Here is a 20959-nt window from a genome sequence, read left to right as displayed (position 1 = left end):
TTTTTTTTTTTTTTTTTTTTTTTTTTTTTTTTTTTTTTTTTTAGGATCACGGTGATGGGTATAACAGATTCGGTCACGTCCAAATATAATTTTCTTACTTGTTTTAATTCAAATTTAGATGAGATCATCACCACAACTCATCGTTATTGTTATTCGTATTGAAACATTCAAATTTGCGGACACACATTGTACAAGTTCCAGGAGTTGGAAACATAGTTAGGCGCAAGGATTTAAAAGGCTTTACGCTTATCTAAGTATTTGCGGTGTATTTTTGTAACAAACTGAATAACGCAGACATCATCTGCTAGCGGTTTTGGGGAAAATAACAAAAACATTCAAATCTATTGAGAATAAGATATTTTGTATGAGTGGTATTCATTCACTCATCTTTCTTAAGAGAGAGTTTGTCCGTAAATTTTTCTCTTTTCAACATCAGCTACTTTTAGATGTATTTCAATCCGTTCCTAAGATGTTTATAAACACTTTTTTTTTTTAAGTAGCAAAGTAAAAAAGTGCAGAAAGTAGAGGACCACAAGGCTACGAATTTGATAGTAATCAGGAGAGTAGGTGAAGAATACAAAGCAACAGAATTTAGCATAAACTTGTCTTCTGTGGTGGTGGATAGAACAAAGAAAGGAAGTTAGAAAAAAAATAAAAAAATAAAAAAATTGCTACAATTTTAAACTGTAGTTTAATTTAAAGAAAATTCCACAATGAAACATCACAGAAAACCATATCAATTATTTAGTGGGTTAACTTAGCTTAATATGTAATTAAAAGGAAAATAATTATAATTTAAAACAAATGAAAAAGAAATTTTTTTTTTCAAATTTTTATGTAAATATTTACATTAGTTTTCATAAACTTAAGAAGATTTAAAAGAAATTTGTTAAAAATATACACTGAATATGAGTAATTATTTATTTATGTAAACTATTGGCAATTAAATAATGTAATGTTAGTCATTTATTATAATATATGAATAAAAAAATCACATGACTATAAGACAATTTAGCCAAATCGTTTGTCGTCCGCGAATTCCTCGGCGCCCGCAAACACATTTAAATTCATGTCACTCCTAAGCTCGTAACCAATTACCCATCCTGTACCATCAAAATTGGGTGACTTTTTCGCTACAATTGCCACGCGATTACTGGCCGAACGCTGATGATCTGGCCGATCCGAACCGCAGTAAGTATTCTTTAATACCTCTGTATCATCCGGTAATATATCAATAATTTGCACGTAATCCCATTGACAATTCGTAATCGTACCCATATTGAATTCTAGAATAGATTTTAAAGAAACAAAAAGGTAAGCAAAAAACAAACAAACAAACAAGCAGAGAAAACCTAACCCCCGTGTAGATAATGATTAACTTTTACAAACTCCAAGTTTATAAAACGAATTTCCATTATATATATATATATATATATATATATATGTATATACGTACTGAATAAATTATAAACTGTTTTACTAATGAATACGGTTTAAAGTGTAAGACGTGATTTATATTAAAGTAAATCAAATCGTCTTGCGTTTATAATATAATAAAGCGCGCACTGTAACTTCATATGTGATGCGAGACTTGATAGAGTTAATAATTTTGTTCATTTTTCTGTTTTTTTTCGCAACATCGTTTAAATAACTACTTACGAGTAAAGAAAATATTGATCGTATTTGGTGCAGGAACTTCAATTTCCCACCGACAATCCGAATAGTTACGTTCATTATAGGAAGGATTCGCGAACAACCCAGTAATTGTTTGCAATTTACCACCACAACCAGGAGGTAAAGTGCGGTCACTTGCAACGTACGATACATGTACGGTAGCAAATTCTCCGACTAATAAACGAATAGCGCTTGTGTTTGTATTTAAGCGCTTGTAGCTATATTCAGTAGCACATTGCCTCAGAAGTTCGCGATTTGTGTAGAAATCAAGAACCTGAATCAAGAAACCTTAATGAATACAACACGATCAAATTGACTTAAAAATTCCGATTTGGGGTACTACTCACTAAAAGATGAATTTTCGTACAATTACTGCTTTTAAAGAAGATGGGGGGTAAGTATAAGTTCACGGTATGCGTATCCGGTACTCTTATTATATCTTCGCAAAATTTTTCACTCGGCTGAAAATTATTATAAATGATCATACCGTTCGGTCCGCTATAGGTGATATTGCAAGCTGCAAGCGAAAAGAGCGGTTAAAGTTCCACGCCGAAGGATTTTTTCATTAATAACTTCCTTTACCATCTTGTTGAGTGGCACTCAGCTGAAAGCCGCGGTCCTCTACAGACTCATCGCTGCGAAATATTATTTCGGTAATTGAATTTCTTGATTTGGATACAGTCAGATTGAAGTTGTTAAGATGTCCACACAAAAATATGGAGCTCTGAAACGAAGAACAGTGATATGCAATTTTTTAAATCAACATTGGGCCATAAAGATGAGCTAACCATGTATCCTTTGAACTGCACGTAATCGATACATTTGCCAGTAATCTGCGATGCATTCTGTAGTTGTAGAAAATTGATGTGAACCTTAAGCGAATTTTTAGTTTTAAAACGCCATTGGCAATGAGTGCTGGACGGGTAATTGGCATCGCCAATCGCTTTAGGTGGAAATGTTAACGTTAATATCTATCACAATAAAAGAATTTTATATAAATTCGATGAACAAGCTAAACTTTTCCATCTAACCTCGTTTTCACTAAATTCATAATTTTGAAAGTCACCACATATGGATTTTTCCATCGACAAAATTACTTCGAAACTGTATTGACCTGAGAAAGGAGCATTCAACTCCATGAAAACATCCTCCAACGAGCTGATAAGTGTACGATTCGTTATAAGTGCCGAGCAAAATTTACCCATTGATGCTTTTTCGCCGTCAATACCGTCAAAAATTTCAATATAATTGCATTGCGCAGAACATTTGCCCGTGGACAAATTGCAATCCGTATCCAAGCCGTTCAATTGTATACGTCGAACATCAATGTGCGTTTGATAGCCTTTGGGTGCTGTTATACGATATTGGCAAAGATATTCAGTCGTTGCATTAAATTTGAAATCACGGGTTAATGTAACCGGCGAGTTTCCATCAGTCAGCGTAATACGTTCATTGCAATTAGTGAGGAAAACTATTTTTGCTTCAAAGCCTTCCTTTGAACTGGAGGAATCCGAAACAGCAGCTAATACAGCTTGATTACGATCCACAACAATTGTAGGTGGATCCGTGGTATGATCGCCAGTTAATTTTGTAAGCAATTTATCGCTTTGTATACTGGGACCCGCATAAATGGCCACATAATCGTACTTCTCTTCGGTTACAAAATATTTAAAGCGCACAGCTATTGAATGCTCAGGCGGCGCAGTAATATACCAAATACAATTCATGTTGTCCGCATAGCTATTGTCCGTTTCGTGTTTTAATGAATGTACGACGGAAGGACGAGTTATATTGCCACCGCAATCGTCATAAGAGAACTCGATTCTGAATCTAATAAAGGTCGATGCTTCGTAAGATAGACGCAAATATTCATAGGAGCGTAATTCAAAATTTCCTATGCAAAGTCTGTCCCCGGCCTTTTCCGTTTTATTTTCAAGTTTTTTAAATGATACAAAATAACCTAAGCGACATTTGTTTTGTGCTTCAAAACGGCCAAGATTTGAAAGGTGATTGTTCTCTATAACAACGCGAACGCTGAAGAGATGGGTTTTCTTAGCTGCAAGGAATGTATACTCGCAGTGCCCGCCTGTAGGACCAATTGCATCTGAGGGAGGATTCCTTATAATTTGCAACTCCGACGTTACATTGAATGCAACCAAGCAATTAGCTTGCACTTCAAGATTGAAACCATCTCCGGTAACTGACTCGTCGGTACGAAATATAATTTGTATGTGGCTAACCGTAAAATTATACTGGCTGTAGACTTCTCGACCACAAAGACGGACTACGGGTATCCACAGTCCTTCTGCTAAACGTTGTATCTCTAAGTAATCCTTAGTGCAATTAACAAAATCTTCAATAAAAAATCTACCATTGAATTTAACACTAAGATAATATCCAGGCAATGTGAAGAACTCCCAGGAACATTCTTTATTATTTTGATACAAATCTTTGCTGACGGCCAATTGTTGATTGCTCATAACTTTGCTCTTAGTACCACAACCTAAATCTTTCATAAGCCGTATATGGAAAGCATCGGCCTGTGTCCTATAATTTTGCGAATTATACACGACATGATTAAGACGATTTTTCAGAGGAAACGATTCAAATTCAGCAGCATTGTCACGACAAATTCGTATTGCAGGATTGTTTTTCCTCAGCGCACCAGTGAAAATTTCTATGTATTCTTGATCGCAGTTATTAGAAAAGCTAAAATTCCCAGTTAAACGATATTCGAGACCTGCTCCTCCATTTATTCTTAAATATCTTCTCAGAGACCATACGCAGACAATGTTGGAACCATCGGTGGCAGCAAACTGTGGATAGTTTATGACGGCGCCATTATTTAAATCCCTAAGGCTACCACAAGAGTAACGTCGATATTTCATATTCAGTTTATGCAATATTACGAGGCGGCTATTTAAAATTGTTATAGAAGCGAATTCGTTAGGTGACGATTGCATCGGTATTGCAATGTCAGTTAGATTGCCGTAATACTGTGTGAGACCGGTAGAATCGCGTATTCCTAATGGATATAGATAATATTCTTCACTATATAGCTCCAAGCTTTTTAATGTAATAATCAAGGTCTCTTGACCAGTAAGCCGTATCCTAATGCGACAATAATAATTAGTACTGAATTCTGGTTCGCTGTCACTTAGCAAAATCTCTCCATCCACATCACCTTCTCCGATGTCCCGCGGACAGTTTGATAAATTATCGGAACTATAGCGAGCTGTGATTGATTTTAAAGGGGTTTGATTTTGAGGCGTGAAAACCTTCAACAACATCATATTATCGCTGGACTGTATTATATAACTGGCATTATAAGTGTTGGCATCGAAACTAATAATTTCTGATATCGAATCAAAATCATTGTAAACACTAAACTGCGGAGGTCTATTAGGGATTAAGAGGAATAGAAAAACAAGAAAAAATATTAAAGCTGAGAACCAATTTCAAATCTAATAACTACCTGATTAAACGTTGGCCTTTTAAGTCCTGCAAATTCATAAATTCCAATTTAATACGTTGTCCCTTGGGTACAGTGAATTTCCAACGGCAAGTAACGCCAGTCGAAGATGGTCTACTGAAATTTATTAAAAATCGAGCCTCCCTAAAATACATGAAATAGTTACACGACTGCCGGTTAGTGTAACGACTGTAGAAAATTTTGAAACCCCTAAAATTTGTAGCTTTTTTAAATGTATGAAATCGTATACGCATAAGACTTGAATCAATGACGTAGAGGGGCAATTTTGTTACATTGCCATACAAAAGAATGGGCTTAGCGCTTTTGTCAACTGTATCGTTATTTAGATCCGTAATTTCTAAATAATCAGAGGCGCTATTATCGGTATAATTGTAAGGTAAATTTATATCCTTTATTTCCAGTTTTACTGCTTCACCTACCGGGGAACGTAAGTAATAATCGCATTGACTGTAGGCGGGATAAGCATCAGTAGCTGGGTAACCGGAAGAAGTTATGTAGCCCCGTACATCAGTAAAAGTGCCGCCGCAATTGTTCAAACTCAGGCGAGCTCGAAAACCATTACGTGGTTCAGATATGTCGGTTATATAATGTATTAACAAAATATTTCCTATTGTTCGCTTTTCTGATGGACGTTTGCAAAAGCGACCAATTTTGGGAGACAGTTCAGTGGAGCCATCAAACATTTCTACATATTCCTTATTGCAGTAATGAACGTTCATACTGAAGTGATCGAGAAATTCAATCTTCAACGTTTCACCAGGCGGTGCCATAACAATCCAATTACAATCGGTATGAGGGTTGGGAACGTTTGGGTAACGCGGAGTCGTTATATTAGCGCTGGGTACTTCATATGTTAGTTTTATTTCAGTATTACATTCCGAATATTCGCGATAGGTTAAGTTCCACAGTAGCAAGGACTCTCCGATTGTACGATTTACGGTGTACTTAACAATAACATGACGTGTAGACGATTCCAAGAGTAGCTTTTGGCTATTCTGTTGACTGCATATTTTCCCTGGCTTTAACAGCGGAGCATGGTCATCAATGCCATCATAGATTAAAGCATATGAACGACAATCACGATCATACCGTGAAGCGTTCTTGGGGAAATCCAATTGAATATTAACGCGTTTACCTGGTTTCACCGAGATGCGCCACTGACATGTACGACTCATTGTCATATACCAATATGTACGAAAAGGTATGACACCTACACTGTCAGTTAGGTTGGAGCCGCACTGTGTGTACACCAGAGAAGTAAAACCGGTTGAATTCACTGACGGATCCGTTACAAAGTCGATTTTCAGATGGGGAGTGCCATGAATGACTTTGAAAGGTTGCCACGTTTCGCTAGTACTATTGCAAATGCGTACCTCTGTGTGCCAACGCTCCAAGTCAGTAGAGGTAGATACCTTCAAATAATCGACGTTGCAACTGTCACTTATCTCTAACTTAACTCGATACAGTGCCACTACCACATGCTCGGTGGGAAGTTCAGGTTTATAAACCCACCGACAGTTTAAATTATTTTCGTATCCACGCGGATAACCGGGTGAAGAAACGTTTACCCTTGCTGGACTAATCAGAAATTGATCGGCATAGCACTTGCTATTGGTGACGTTCTGGCTAATTGGCTTACGATTAGTGTTGGTCCAGTTTAAAAGAAAATATTCTAAATTCAGATTAACGGTTTCCAGAAATAACACATCAGTACTGGATACGAAACGCCAAGGCATGACGGAAGATATTTCTACTTCAAGCGCCGCGTTGTCATAGCCGTCAAACAACTGCGAAATGAGAAAGTAAACCAAATATTTGTAATTTTGTAGATTTGTAGCATGATGACAACGCACAGAATACTCTATTAACAGCGGATTCGATTAAAACATATCTATCTGTGGCCTTTGCGTCGATAAAAACCACAAGTAGACCTCAAAGCTTTGCCTACAAAAGCAAACATAGTCTCAAATATCTTCCTATCACTCCCGCCGCTGTCTGCGCAAATATCAACTAACAACGGAGGGGCCACTATTATCAAAAATACTTTTCCCCCCTTCTTTGATTATAACCTTAAATCATGCAAGTTTGTGTTGAGAGGGTTATGATTACTTCTTATATGTTGTTATTAAAATAGTTGAGGTAAATATGAAAATTAGATAAATTTTGTTAATCGGTACAATTTTCACTGATCCCCGAGCGTAATAATAATAAGCAAACAAGGATTTTGGCAGCATTAATCAGTTCATAAATGATTTGCTCAAATGTACCCGCTGCAATGGATTTCCTCTGACGTAAGGACGACCGTCAATTAATTTTTTCCAAAAAATAGATAATTTAATGTGACGCTGTCAGGCCGAAGACTTCGCTGAATATTTTTGGGGATTTACTATTTTAAGAGAACTAGAAAGATTTAGATTCGCTCGAGGATTTGAACCGGTGCGTTTAATCGAAATGATAAGATTCAAAAATTCTCTGGTAATTGAATACTCAGTTCCAGAAGCTGTGACAGAGACCCCTTGAGAATAATCTTCCTATTGCCCAAAACAAGAGTTGATAAAGAAAAAATATAGAGCAATCCTGAGAAGTTCTTGTAAAGAAGAAGATTTTACATCTTAGCGAATCGTGATCGTCGCCATCGCAGAATGTCGGACTCTGATGTCGCCGTATAGAAAACATTACTCACATCGTCTTCACGAAGAAAAAGAAAAATTAAAAATTCTCGCTTATATGTGTTAATGGGAAAATCAGGCGAAAAATATGAAGAGACAATAGTGAAATCAGTATAAGGATTAGGAATTGTAACAATCAGACTCTTCTTTCCTACTTTTTTAATCTTTTAATAAATATAACATTTAACACTTCATTCACTGCTATTTATCATCTTTTTACGTTCGATTAGGATTTCCGAACTAAGGTCATGCATGAATCTTATACATAGTATGTGCGATTAGCTACGAAGTGCCGGCAGTTTGTTTAAAAATGTGAATCACGTATATACGATGCATAAAGTATTATATCAATAGATATTAGGTTTAACTTTCTAGTTGTTTTAATTAAACTCACTTTTAAACCGTCAGTGTATTGCAGAAACTCTAAGCTTATATAAGATTCTCTGGAAACTAGCACACGCCAACTGAATGGTTCTTCTTCATTTCCAGCAGCTTTCACAGGTGGTGCTTGTATTAAACCTTTTGTCTGATTTCTAAACTCATTTTTGTGACCTAAAAGGGTAATTCGAAGCTTTCTTTCGTCAATATAAATCATCAAGGAGTACTTACCATAACTCCACTCCATCTTGAAACCTTTACCTGTGCTGCCTGCTTCGCTATGAAATCTTATTAATACTTTGTCATAAACTTGTATGGTATTCTCAGGATATTGCTTTCCACAATATAAACCTATTACGTAATCAGTTTCTGATCGACGGACTTCTATAAAATCCTGGTTACAAAATTTGGATGGCGCCAGATCCACATCTACAAAATTTAATTCGATGCTATTACCATTGACCGCTTGTATATCCCAAACGCAATCAACATCGCCGGCATATGGATTCGGATAACCCGGTGACGCTAAAGAGCCACGCAACGACTTCAAAGATCCGCCGCAAGAATTTTGTGTAGTATCATATCCGGCATGAAAGTTAATATTACGCGTAACTATATATACCTTTGGCCCGTTAAAGATTAGATTCGATAGATGGTGTTCACAATATTGGAAAGAGAAGTTACCAGCATCGATTTCTTCAAAATAGCTTTCTGTAAACTATAAACAAAATTATACTGTATTGTGTTGCTTATGTCCACGAAAATCTCCAATTAGTCTGGGAGCATATATAAAGGATGCCTTGTTGTATTTTTCTTCTCAAACAAAGTGTTTCACAAGCCGCAACACTTATCATTTTGCTTCAACAACCAATCAACCAAGCCATAATTTCGTAATTTTTTTTCCGGAAGTCATCATTCTTTCCAATTCACGATTTCCTGTCTATTTCTTGGCTAGCATAAAGATAATCCCGACAAGTAACATTGTTATATCAGTGCTTATCAATAAATGGCGAACCATGTGTAGCTGATGACATTCCAGGATTCTGTCATATTTTTGTTTTAAAGCAAACTTGACAAAGCAATGCGGCATGTGAATATATAGTTATTGTACACATCAGCAATAAAAAAGCATGCCCTGGCCCTTGTTTAGTTACTAATTGAACAGATATACCTAAAGTAACTCACTCGGACTTAGCCAAATATTGATGCCGTTGATACCATAACAATATGTGTTAGGATAACAGGAACAATATGAGTGATTCCCTACTTATTTCGCTTTTATGGATCGCAAATGATAGGCTTTTATTTACTAAAACTTATTGGGGACATTTCAAAGTTTCCTTCACTTACCCCTAATCCATTATCACAATTACGTTCACTAGGATTTGATTTCTTACAATAGCAATCCAGCTGTAATATATTTAAATTTAATTGACTACCTACGAAATGAAGAAAATCATTTAATTTTGGTCCTACGTATGCAGACTAAGCATGTGTAAATCGTACATACCTTCCGGCAAAGTTATTTGCCATACGCATTCTTCATTTGCTTTACTGAGCAAATAACCTGAACTAGCGGTTACATTTCCGCCACATTCTTTGCGATAACGCAGAAAAAATTTCCCATAACCATTCGTGTTATTGATCTTAAGATTCAACCGTACTTCATGACCATGTATACGCTTGACAATGTTCATTTGTCTGCCGCAAAGAATTTCGTGCCTAAGGTCTAGAGTGTTATTCATTTTTGAGATCATCAAAGCGGCGTCGCTGCAAGATTGCGTTTCAGGGAAATCAAAATCTTCGAATCTCAATTCAACGCCGTAAGCTGCAGGAATCGCAATGTACCAAAAACACTGCAGCGGACGTGTATAATTTGCTGGATAGTTTGGAGATGTAATATAACCGGAATTAGCTCGATAAATACCACCGCAATCTGCATACTCGGAATGATAATAAGCCTTAAAGTATTTACGCGTTCGTTTGGCACTTGTCCGGAAGTTTATGTATAAGTAGTTGCCGGGGGATGTTACTGTCAAAGTAGTCTTCTCTGCCTGACATTCTTTTAGTAATGGGAGTACATAATTTTTGCTTTCTGCCACGATAAACGCATCCTCTTTGCAGTCATGACTGTCGCTTTCAAGATACAATTCTTCAACGCTTAGATATATTTTTTTACCGGGCTGAGTCTCTATATACCATTCACAGTCCACATCAAAACTGTAGGGTGAGTTTGGTGAACTAATAGTACCGAAATTTTTATATAATGCTTGACCACAACCAATACGTGTATATTCAACGCGAAAGCCACCATTATTTTGAGAATAATCGCTGACAAACTTTAATCTGACCCGATTGCCCTCTGTCTTTATTGCTTCATATTGAGGTGTACAGATGCGTTTCTGCTTAAGAACTTCTTCGTTTTCCATATCAATTATTTCTACGTAGTCATAATCACAGGCAAGACTCATATCGTTTTCCAAATTCAAATGAGAAAATGAGAGCATTATCTTATTTTTCTGTCCCCCTTTAATATCCCATAAACAATTTTGGTTTTCAGGATAAGAATCCGGGAAATTAGGAGATTCTATAACACCCTGTACACGGTCAATAAGCGCTTGACATATCGTTATATAATCTATAATATACCGTGTATCGCCATAGTCCGTCAAGGACAAATTATTGTCAAAAACCAGTGATAATGGGCTGGTGTACGAATAAATTATTAAAACTTCATTCATAGAAGAAATCAATTTTTGATTTGCTGGTGCGTTATTGAGGTCCGAGCAATTAAATTTCAATTGAGAACTTAACGTTGAAGGACCATCATAAATCTTGAAAATATTATTCGTGCATAATTCCACAAAATTCATTTTATGCAGAGTTAGCTCTATTATGGAGCCCTGCGATACAATTATATGCCAATTGCACTGTCCTTGATAGTCGCCAGAATAATAATGCGGTAAATTTATAGATCCCATATATGAGGTTAATTTACCACCGCAGCCAGTTACTGTTTGGGACCAAGTGATGTGGAATCCTTGATTTTCAATATAACTGTCAGTAACGAATTTTACGAATAAGCCATTGGTAAACGACGTAATCCTTGAAGGTATCTCTGATCCACAAAATCGGCCGATCAGCGGCGAGTAAGGATATCTACCGTTTCTTCAATAAAAGAAATGAAACAGCTTCAGTATATATGATCAATTGCTGTTAAAGAGAAAAAATGACTAACCTTATTTCTAAAACATCTGCTCTGCAGGTGTCTTCCAATGTAAAATTTTGTACTTGCAGTTCAATTTGATAGCCAACGGGAGCTTCTATTTGCCAAAGGCATTCCACGTTTGGTGGATAAGAAAAGGGCCATGACGGAGATTTAATGATGCCATAGCTAGCAATAGAATGTCCTCCACACTCTTAAAAAGGGGAAAAATCTTAAGGGGTACATATCAGCTCCGCTAATTTGGTGTTTTGCACAAATACCTGCCAAACTGTTCAAAAACGTCACTTCCGCGGATATGCGATAGGTGGCACTAACTAAACCTTGTATTGTCAAACTATCATAGAAAAACACTTCACGATGTCTTCCTTCTTCGGTTATGCTACAATACGCTAATAAGCAGTTAAAAAACAAACGAATTCTAAAGTCTTACTTAAAAAGCAAATGTTGACCGGTTGCGGACTCTCCAAATATCAGGAGTGGTATACTTTTCCCCATCGGTACATAATGCAAGTATAATTCAATATGTCTGCCAACGGGTGCTTCTACAATCCATTCACAAACAGATTTTATTTTTACAAACCCTTCGCTGTCCTCATTTGTGGGTAGGGTTCGTTCCGTTACTGTTGAATCAAATCTGGTTTCGTTATCGGTATATACTCCTCCGCATGGCAGAGTATCAAAACTATATTCAACATGAAAGCCTCGAGCACGACGTGTATTGTTTCCGGCGTAAAAAACGATAGTCATTTGATTGATAGCAGATACAAGGCGCATAGGAGATCCCTTAAAATAACGCCTTTTAACAGTTTTGGAAAGATAGACCTAACAGCGTGCAACGTAAACAAATTTCAATCTATTCCGGTAAAGTAATCTAATAATAAAACTTACATCCATCCGATTGGGAATATCATCTGTCAGGGGAGAGCTAAGATTTCGGTTTGTAGTACCCTCAATATCTTCTTCATTCTGTGCGGTACTTTCGGGCGATTCGGCAATGTCGACGTCTGTAAAATTGGCCACAACTATGGTGTTAGCCGGGCCGTATATCTCATAAGTACAAGTAATATCGTCAAAATATGGTTTAGGATAGTTGGGCGTGGAAATTCTACCGCTGTCGGGGCCGAAGTATTTCACATTACAAACTGCAAATCAAAAAAGAATTCAAATCCTTTTAAAAATGATTTTACGCTTTCAATTTACCTCTGCTGTATTTCAACTTAAAAATAAGTTCGCTTTCAGAATTGTGCAACAGATGTTTGTGTTGTATTAGCATATAATTTGATTCTGCTATTATCGGTGGCGGTTTATCATTACTGCATAGTCTTAGCAGTAAAGGATCTTGACTCGTTTTCCCATTAAACACTTCAATAACGTGTAAGTTGCAACTAACAGCTTGACCGAAATGAAATTGAAGAAATTCCAGTTTAATTTGAATACCAGATGGCTGTTGTATTAGATACAAACATACTGGCTGATCCGTAGCACTTATTATGACACCACTCGATTCTGTAAATATACCACCACAGTGTGGAACGCCTGCTTCCACTTCGTAGTGTAATTGAAAGGAACTGTCCGTTTGAAATGTATCGGTATGATAGTGTATTAGCACTTTATTGGACGAGGTACGAAACGGTTCAGGCTTAGCCGTTTCACAGAATGATTTTGTTAGAACACCGCCGTCATATATCTAAAACAAATGCGTAGCTTTAAAAATGAAGTTTCGTTCCCTTAGCTCATTCGTTCCATACCTTAAGGACGTCCCCCGTGCAATTAGGCATTGAACCCAACTTAATTTCATATATTCTTAAAACAAAACGACTGCCGTAGGGAGCATTTAGTGACCATTCACATTCACGTTTCGTAGGTGTTTTTCCCGGATAACCAGGCGAATTAACAATGCCTGCGTCATTTAAATTTAAGTTTAGAGTCTCTCCGCACACGTACTCTGCCGAAGTCCATGACATGGTAAAACCTCTGGCATTGGTGGCATTGTCAGAACGAAACCAGAAAAATAATTGTTCGTGGGATGAAAGAAAATTACCGCCTAAGGGTAACGTGTTACCGCAAAATCTTCCTATTAATTGGGCGGCCAATGAGATGCCATCGTGTATTTGCAACCAATCACGAGTGCAATCTTCGGCCATTTCCAAATCAAAATCACTAAAGGTAACATTTAAAATATACCCAACGTCGGTGCGCACTATCCAAGCGCAACGTTCACTATCTGAGTATCCGTGACTATCGTCCATGGGATAGTGTAAACTCCCAGTTCTTCTACTTACAATAGTGCCGCAAACACTGCGCATGATCTCACAACGTTTGCCCGTACTGCCGCGTGGACAACTACATTGGAATTTATCATTCGGCATAAGGCGACAGAAGGCATTGTTTTCACAAGGATTCGGATGACAAGCGTCAGCAGTCTCGCACAACGCTCCCGAGTAACCATCCAAGCATAGACAACTAGTGCCACGACCAGTTACTAAACACGTTCCATTGTTCTTAAAATAAACAAACCGTTGCATTTTCAATCGATTATTGTCTAAGAAAACGTTTGCTAAGTGTTGGAGTACGTTAACTGCTATCAATATTTAAGTAGTTCTCGTAAGTATTTCTACTAAACATTATGGTTGGCAAATTACTAACAATTATCAACAAAATTAATTCAAATTGTTTCCAGGTTATTTTTTCATAATTTCCTGCCTCTTTTAGCCTTGTTTGAGGGAGAATTAAGTGAGCAAGTGGACGAATACAGAGCTTAGTGAATGAAAACGTCATTGCAGAAAAAAAGAAATCGGCCAGATGGAAAAACAGAATAAATTTGTATAACTTGGGGCTCTTACTGCATAAACAAAATAAATTGATTGTTTATAGTTATAGTTAGCACTGAACGAGTAAAAATGTGGTTCTCAATACATCCAAATTTTTCACCTAATTTATATTTTACACAATTTGGTTTTTCTTAAAGATATATATGAATTGCATAAAGTCTACACTTACTTTACATAAGTGATTCTCACAAAAATCTCTTATTGGATTGTCGTGACAACCTTCGGCACCAAAACCATGACCAAACATATCATTTGGACAGGTGCAGGTACTCACACCCGATATATATTGGCATTTAGCACGCGGGTGACAGATTTTCTCATCATCACATGAATTAGAAAATATCACATTGCAAGTATGACCGTCGCCCGTCCATCCACTAGGACACGGGCGACAATGATAAGAGCCCTAGACATAGATATCACCAAAAAAAATGTGATGAAAAGATATTTTTGTTGAAAAAAAAAGCGTACAAACCTCAGTGTTAATGCATTTAATCTTAGGTACTAAACTGCATCCGCCATTACCGACCGCACATTCATCTATATCTACGCAAGTAAGCCCATTTCCAGTATAACCAACGGGACAAGCACCGCATTTAAAGGTACCAGGTAAATTAATACATTGGTCATGACAAGGATTTCTAGATTCTTCACATTCATTAACATCGACAGTGCAGGGAGATGAAGCCGAATCGTTGCTTTTGACCTTAGACCAACCTTGGTCGCACAGGCAAGTGAAGCCTTGGTTATTGTTGGCCGATATGCAAGTACCATGGCCGCATAAATCAAAAGAATAACCATCTTGGCAAGCAACGTTACGAGCACGACAATGGACGCCTGTAAATTCTTTAGCACAGGAACATCTAAAACGAAAGGGAAATAGTACTCGATTAGGATCCAACTTTTTTATACCCACAGTGCCTTTTCTTCATACTAGAAAATATATTTTTATTTATGTAGCACGTTTTCATAATATTGTTATAAAATTCGCTTTTGGAAGATACAGTCCATATCACTGGATCGTGGATACACTTCAAAGTTCTTTGATTTACAATTATATTCCTTAACAGTAGGATAATTTACTAACAATTATGTTCCGTAAATGTAGGATTATTCACAATTTATTTTGGCCGTACTCTCAACGTCTAGGTTCTTGCCCGACTAACTCCCCCTTTCACAAATATTCCTTTTTACAAGCATGTTACTATACCTAAAAATATGGTTTTATTTCTAATCCCAGCCCGCTTTTCCTCAAATCGTTTTCATCGGCCTACAGCTGCATGACGCGCTTGCGAATGCGCATTTAGTTTTTACTTCTTTAGGGAATTTATTATTAAGCAAAATTACTTAGCTGAAATTAACTGGGTTTGGAATTTGCGTAACAATACCTTTACCTTTATACCTTTGCATTTTTTGATCGCATTAATAAAATGAACAAAAATTGGAAAATATATCTACATGCAACACATTGCTTGCGTTTCTTACCATAGTAGCATGTTTGTGTTAACCAAGAAGAATCTGATTGGAAAAAATACCCAAATACCCGAAAATGACTCAATGATAAATTATAGGACTCTTTTATTTGAAGAATTGAACACTAATGGGAACACAAGATCCTTTTGAAAGTTCTTAAACGGTCATCACCAACCTAAGCAAACTTTTAATTTTTCAACATGGAATGAAGCCAACAATAAGCTATACCTAACCTTACTTAAAAACAACTCGCGTGCTATTCCTTCCTTAAAACTACCTGATGTTACAATCTCGCCTTTCTCGTTAGATGACCTTATGGCGACTCTGCATAGAACGAAAAAATTCTCTGGTACGGGATGCGACGGGATTAAATATGATATGATCAAAGTTCCCTCTGTCTGCTAAAAAAATCAAATCAAATGAATGGCCCCGTATAAAAATTGTTCCGATTCCAGAGCCCGGGTAGAATCTTGACAAATTGATTACTTATAAACACATCTCTCTCACCTCGGTTCGTATGAAGGTTACAAATTCCATGGTAAGGGAAAGACTCATGTTTCTTCTGTATACACATAGTCGTATAACTGATAGTTCCTTTGAGTATCAATAATACAAGTCTATCAACAGGTGTATAAATGATTTAATTTTGACAATTTCGAGGGAAAAAAGTTGTGATGCTCTCTCTTGACATCAACAAAGACTGTGACGGTGTTGAACTGAGTAAATTAGGTAATATTCTTAACGAGTTTGATATACCGTTTCATTTGAGGTTCTGGATTTTTCAATTGCTTTTCATTCCACATCCTAGTTATGGATTCTGACCCTGTTAAGGTTCCTTGGGACTACCGTAGTGAAAGCTGCCTTAGCCCTGTTCTCTTCAATCTATATATGGCCACGTTGCATCAACTTCGGGGTGGCAGAATACACATTTTCCAATATGGTAAATCCTTTGAATAAGCAGTTCAAAACCTTGCTACTACAGCTAATCTCTTCTTCGGTGCTTGCAGAAACCTTAACCATAGTTTCAACCCAAATCAAACGAACGCAAGGTATTTTGCGAAAGGTTCCAGAAAGTTCATACACAGTACAGTTGAACTGCACACTAGTAAACCAAAAGAGTTCCTTTAAGTTCCACGGCAGGATCATAAAAGCAATTCTAGTGGTGCAAGAATATTACTCTGAAGTTCTTAATGATTCTCAGTCTGGGTATAACATCGTCAATCTGATGATTTGCCTTCGTACGTGACCTTTCTCAAGAGAAGCACTCACAATTTATAAATTATTCATTCGCTCAATAATAAAATAATTCCTCTCCTCTCATGACTATGTTACCAAAAGATTACAGACTTTTCAAAACAAACTGCTAGGACAATGTACAAGTCTCTTCGCATTCACACCGGTTTCCATCCTTAGAGGCGTATCTGATGAACTGTTGATCTCTGAGAGAGTTTTAGTTCTGACAGCTAAAGAAATTCTGAAAGACAAAGCCATCAGACTATCTTTCTTTCAGATAATAATCTGCAGGTCATGTGAAATATCCAGCAGCTACACAAGTTGTTATTTAAATTTTTATAATATTTTCGACAAAGTCAAATCTTTCCCAAAAAAAGTATATAGAAAGTATACGTAAAATAGACCTTAATCTCTTTGTATCAATGCTGCTGTGTGCTGACACAACAAAAGCATTTCCCACAGTTAGGTCGTCGAGCTAGATGTCGGAAAAGACTTTAGTTTCACAATTAAAAATCCTGCAAGAGCTTTCTTCAACTTTTACTGAACTTCTACCCATCAGACAGGTTATAGATGGTTTTGTCTGACAGCAGATCAGGCTAGACCTTAATTAAAAAAAAAGATTCTCACAGTGCAGATATTATCATTTACAGACCTGATGCACTCTTCGTTTATACACCAAAAACAAAAACAAAAAAAAAATGTGAAATGTGTTTGGATGAAAATAACTCACGTGTAACTTCCTGGGGTATTAATACAAATAGCATTGTTTTGGCATCCCAGCTCAGTACCAGCTAAAGTGTAGCATTCATCTATATCTTGCTCACAGGTTGCACCCTAAAAAGCAACAAAAAAAAAAAAAAAATGTTGGTAAAATCGCACTTAATGTCTATATTTATATATCCTACTGTCCATCGTTCGGTACATTCGCAATAAAAATCTTTGTAACCGCCATAACAAGTGCCACCATTCTTACAAGGTGTAGAGTTTTTTGTACATTCATTATTGAGTAAATCGCGCTCTATGGCCACCTGACGTCCGCTCAAACGACGTATACGCCCCAGATATCTGCGTAATACACGCGATTGCAATATTGATCGTGTATTATTTTGCATTGACAACAAACGCTCAGCAAAAACTTGCAGATCCCATTGCAGCACAAGCATGTTTTGCTTAAATTGTTCCGCTGTTGCGATATCAATGTCCTTGGTTTCCGTGTCTAGCGATGAAGGCGCGTTACGGTGTCTAATTTTTTCCATTACATCGACATTATTAACACACAACGAAGAGTCACGAGATAAGCGGAAAGTAATGTTGCGACCATGTGCTGCCTCCAATACAAGAGTTCCATCATTAACCGATATTTTCGGCTGTTTAGGATATTCAACCATAGTCGCTGCTATTCTCGTTTCTGTTGCACATAATAGAAAAATAGGGAAACTTAAATATAATTTTAGCAACTTCAATCGCAAGGACATTTTGCTTGATTTCTTAGCTCTTTATTCCCTTTGGGGGTGTACACCCAAGAACAGCCAAGCGACGCAATTCAAATTTATTTTCACACTTTTGGCGAACTTTTGCTTACTCTTGATTGATTTGCCATATAATTTCAATTATAGCGGTTTAACTTTCTTCCATCAACTAACGGCGTCCAAGTTATCAGCCTTTTATTTGTAGCAAAATAGACAATGGGGCGTATACTATACTAACTAATCAGAAAATGAAAGTATAGTTAAGTGATCATTCAATTTGTAACAAAAGTGTGAGTTGACGGAATTCATTTAATATCCGTTTGTAGCAGACAACGTTATCTAAAACAGAAGAGCGTAATTCGGATTCTTTCAGAATAAACTCAAAAATGAATAACATCCACAAATCGTCTCCTTTCTACATAGACGACTACAAACTCAAACTCTGATCTGCCGCTTGGAAAGTGATCTAAACTTGTTTCTTGTTGGAACTGTTATCTCAAATTCGTAAAATTTCAAAACGTATAACACAAAGAATGCAGATACAGCTTTTTTTACTCACATAAAAAAGCGGATAACACACATTTGTATACTGTATATATAATATACATTATTTATCTAAGTAGCCAAATTTTTGTATCCCTCATTTCAATATAAATCTATGGTATATATTATGAAATTCGCCTAAGCCGAGCACGGCTTATGATTTCTTGCTTGCATAAAAAAAATTATCTCAAAAAAAGTCGCATGGGATTTAACATTTATTTATATCAGTAGATGAATGTGTAAATGCATTTTGCGGAGCCTCCATAAAAAAACTTTTCAATTGTTATATAAGTTTCTATTATATATAAGCTTATACAAAACTGACGTAAGAGCCGAATTATTGAAATTGTGATTTTTTCAGTCACCTCAAGTAAAATAATTCAACAACTCGTTAAACCTATTTATACAATAATCAAGATTAGCAAATCACTATAGCTCTGCAACCAAAGAAAACATGGCAAAGTTATTTAAAAAACTCATACTAATCAACCATAACCGTATAAACTACTACTACTAAGAAAGAAAGAAAGAAATGAAAGAAATGAATGAACATGTAAAAACAAATCAGAAAGCTGCGACAACTGATTTATGAGGAAAAAACTACACATGGACTCTGAATGGTATTTCCATAAAGTCAAACAGGTACTAAATCTACTTTACAAGTATAGCCCTTTACAGTATATAGTGCAACTTCTACAGGTTACTTCAGGCAACTTCCACTGGTTATGTGTCTTTTAGTAAAATAGCTTCCATTTAGAAAGCGTATCTTGAAAACCATATGATTGAGAATTATGTATAGCTTTCATCACTCGAAACAATAATTGCCAAATCAGGGGAAAATTTGACGTTGGTTTGTTTGCAATGATATAGTCAATAACAAAACGATACAAACCTACATAAAAACAATTGAGAAAATTAAATACGGTCGGGACCGAATTTTTGATACCCATCATCGTTATCCTAAAAATGACAAAAAAGTAAAAGAACTAAATTTTCATGCTCTATAACGTGAAGTGAACACAGCTGATTTTTTCTAAATTCAAAACGAAAGTTCTTGCCACATAGGCATGTGGGCGTTATAGGCGTGTCCTTTGAAAAGTTTAGGCCACTATCAAAGTCTTTTGCAAATTTCTAGGTGATATCTTCATTTTCGCTAGCGGGAGAATGTTTACCACAAATACTACGCAGTAGCGCAAACAGATAGATGAACATTATCGCCCATAGAATATGCGTCCAAATTTTTGTACATTTATCTGCTACAATTTATGAGTAATGAGCAACAAATCAATTTTTCATTCCTTTTGAAAAACAGAGGCGTTCTCAGTTTACGTGGTGATGTGGGCGTGCCCTCGTTCGAAATGCTAAGCACTTTTAACAGAATAAAAAGAGCGTATGAAAAAACAAATCAAAGATTGCAACCAATGAGTTGCATTGGTTTCCGAACTGGCGCGAATACTTACAAGTGCGGTACGGAATTACCTGAGTATTAAATAAGTAAGAAAGATTGGGCAATCTTGATACTAAAACGACAATGTTTTCGAGTTTTTTGTAAGTTAACGCCGCAAGAGAAGTGCAAGGCAAAAAGAAAGCTGACTGATAACAAATTGCATCTAAAAAACGCAAAGGAGGGTCAAGCGAGCAGGTGGAAAAGAGAATTATCGAGCTGTATGTAGCATGAACTAAAACGCTTGCAAACGACCGATGCCGACCGTTTGCGAAACGTCGACATTCATAAGAGAGACGCCGCGACCGTAATTATGCTTGTAACCCAAAATTTTTGACTTTCTAATGGTTTTTTATATATGTTTAGAACCCTTCACGTGATAGACTGCAAGACCGGGAACGACATTCCAAGTAAGAAGCGAAAGTAATTGCATATGTGATGAGAGCGCAAAAAAGTTTGGAAAGGCTCTGAACTCTCACATATTAAATGTGCTTAAAGAGCACCTTGATAGTGGTTAACGACGAAA

General features: G+C 36.6%; 1 protein-coding gene across 1 annotated transcript; it reads right to left on the bottom strand.

Annotated features, from left to right (window-relative positions):
- Positions 1-967: 967 nt before the first annotated feature.
- On the bottom strand, positions 968-18365 carry LOC119632228 (cubilin homolog). The gene is made up of 21 exons (XM_038025035.1): positions 17883-18365; positions 17708-17811; positions 14747-15134; positions 14441-14677; positions 13189-13941; positions 12641-13127; positions 12329-12582; positions 11871-12262; positions 11701-11819; positions 11453-11633; positions 9725-11382; positions 9565-9653; positions 8446-8932; positions 8231-8388; positions 5150-6954; positions 2706-5073; positions 2463-2645; positions 2257-2398; positions 2022-2191; positions 1660-1948; positions 968-1286 (listed from the first exon to the last, which is right to left on the bottom strand). The coding sequence occupies exons 1-21, from the start codon at positions 18363-18365 to the stop codon at positions 1012-1014; spliced, it is 11022 nt and encodes a 3673-aa protein (XP_037880963.1). The 3' UTR covers positions 968-1011.
- Between the last annotated feature and the right edge of the window lie 2594 nt (positions 18366-20959).

Source organism: Glossina fuscipes, unplaced genomic scaffold (genome assembly GCF_014805625.2).
Source record: "Glossina fuscipes isolate IAEA_lab_2018 unplaced genomic scaffold, Yale_Gfus_2 1, whole genome shotgun sequence".
In the NCBI taxonomy this organism is placed as follows: Eukaryota; Metazoa; Arthropoda; class Insecta; order Diptera; family Glossinidae; genus Glossina; species Glossina fuscipes.
The sequence above is the reverse complement of the archived record's forward strand: the minus strand, read 5'-3'. Positions and strand labels throughout refer to the sequence as shown.

Coding starts and splice junctions, on each gene's coding strand:
- LOC119632228 (XM_038025035.1), bottom strand. CDS start 18,365: ATGGTTGAATATCCTAAACAGCCGAAAATATCGGTTAATGATGGAACT. Junction 12,583..12,640: donor TAAGTTGAAATACAGCAGAG/GTAAATTGAAAG, acceptor TTTGATTTGCAG/TTTGTAATGTGAAATACTTC. Junction 11,634..11,700: donor GTTTTTGAACAGTTTGGCAG/GTATTTGTGCAA, acceptor CCCCTTTTTAAG/AGTGTGGAGGACATTCTATT.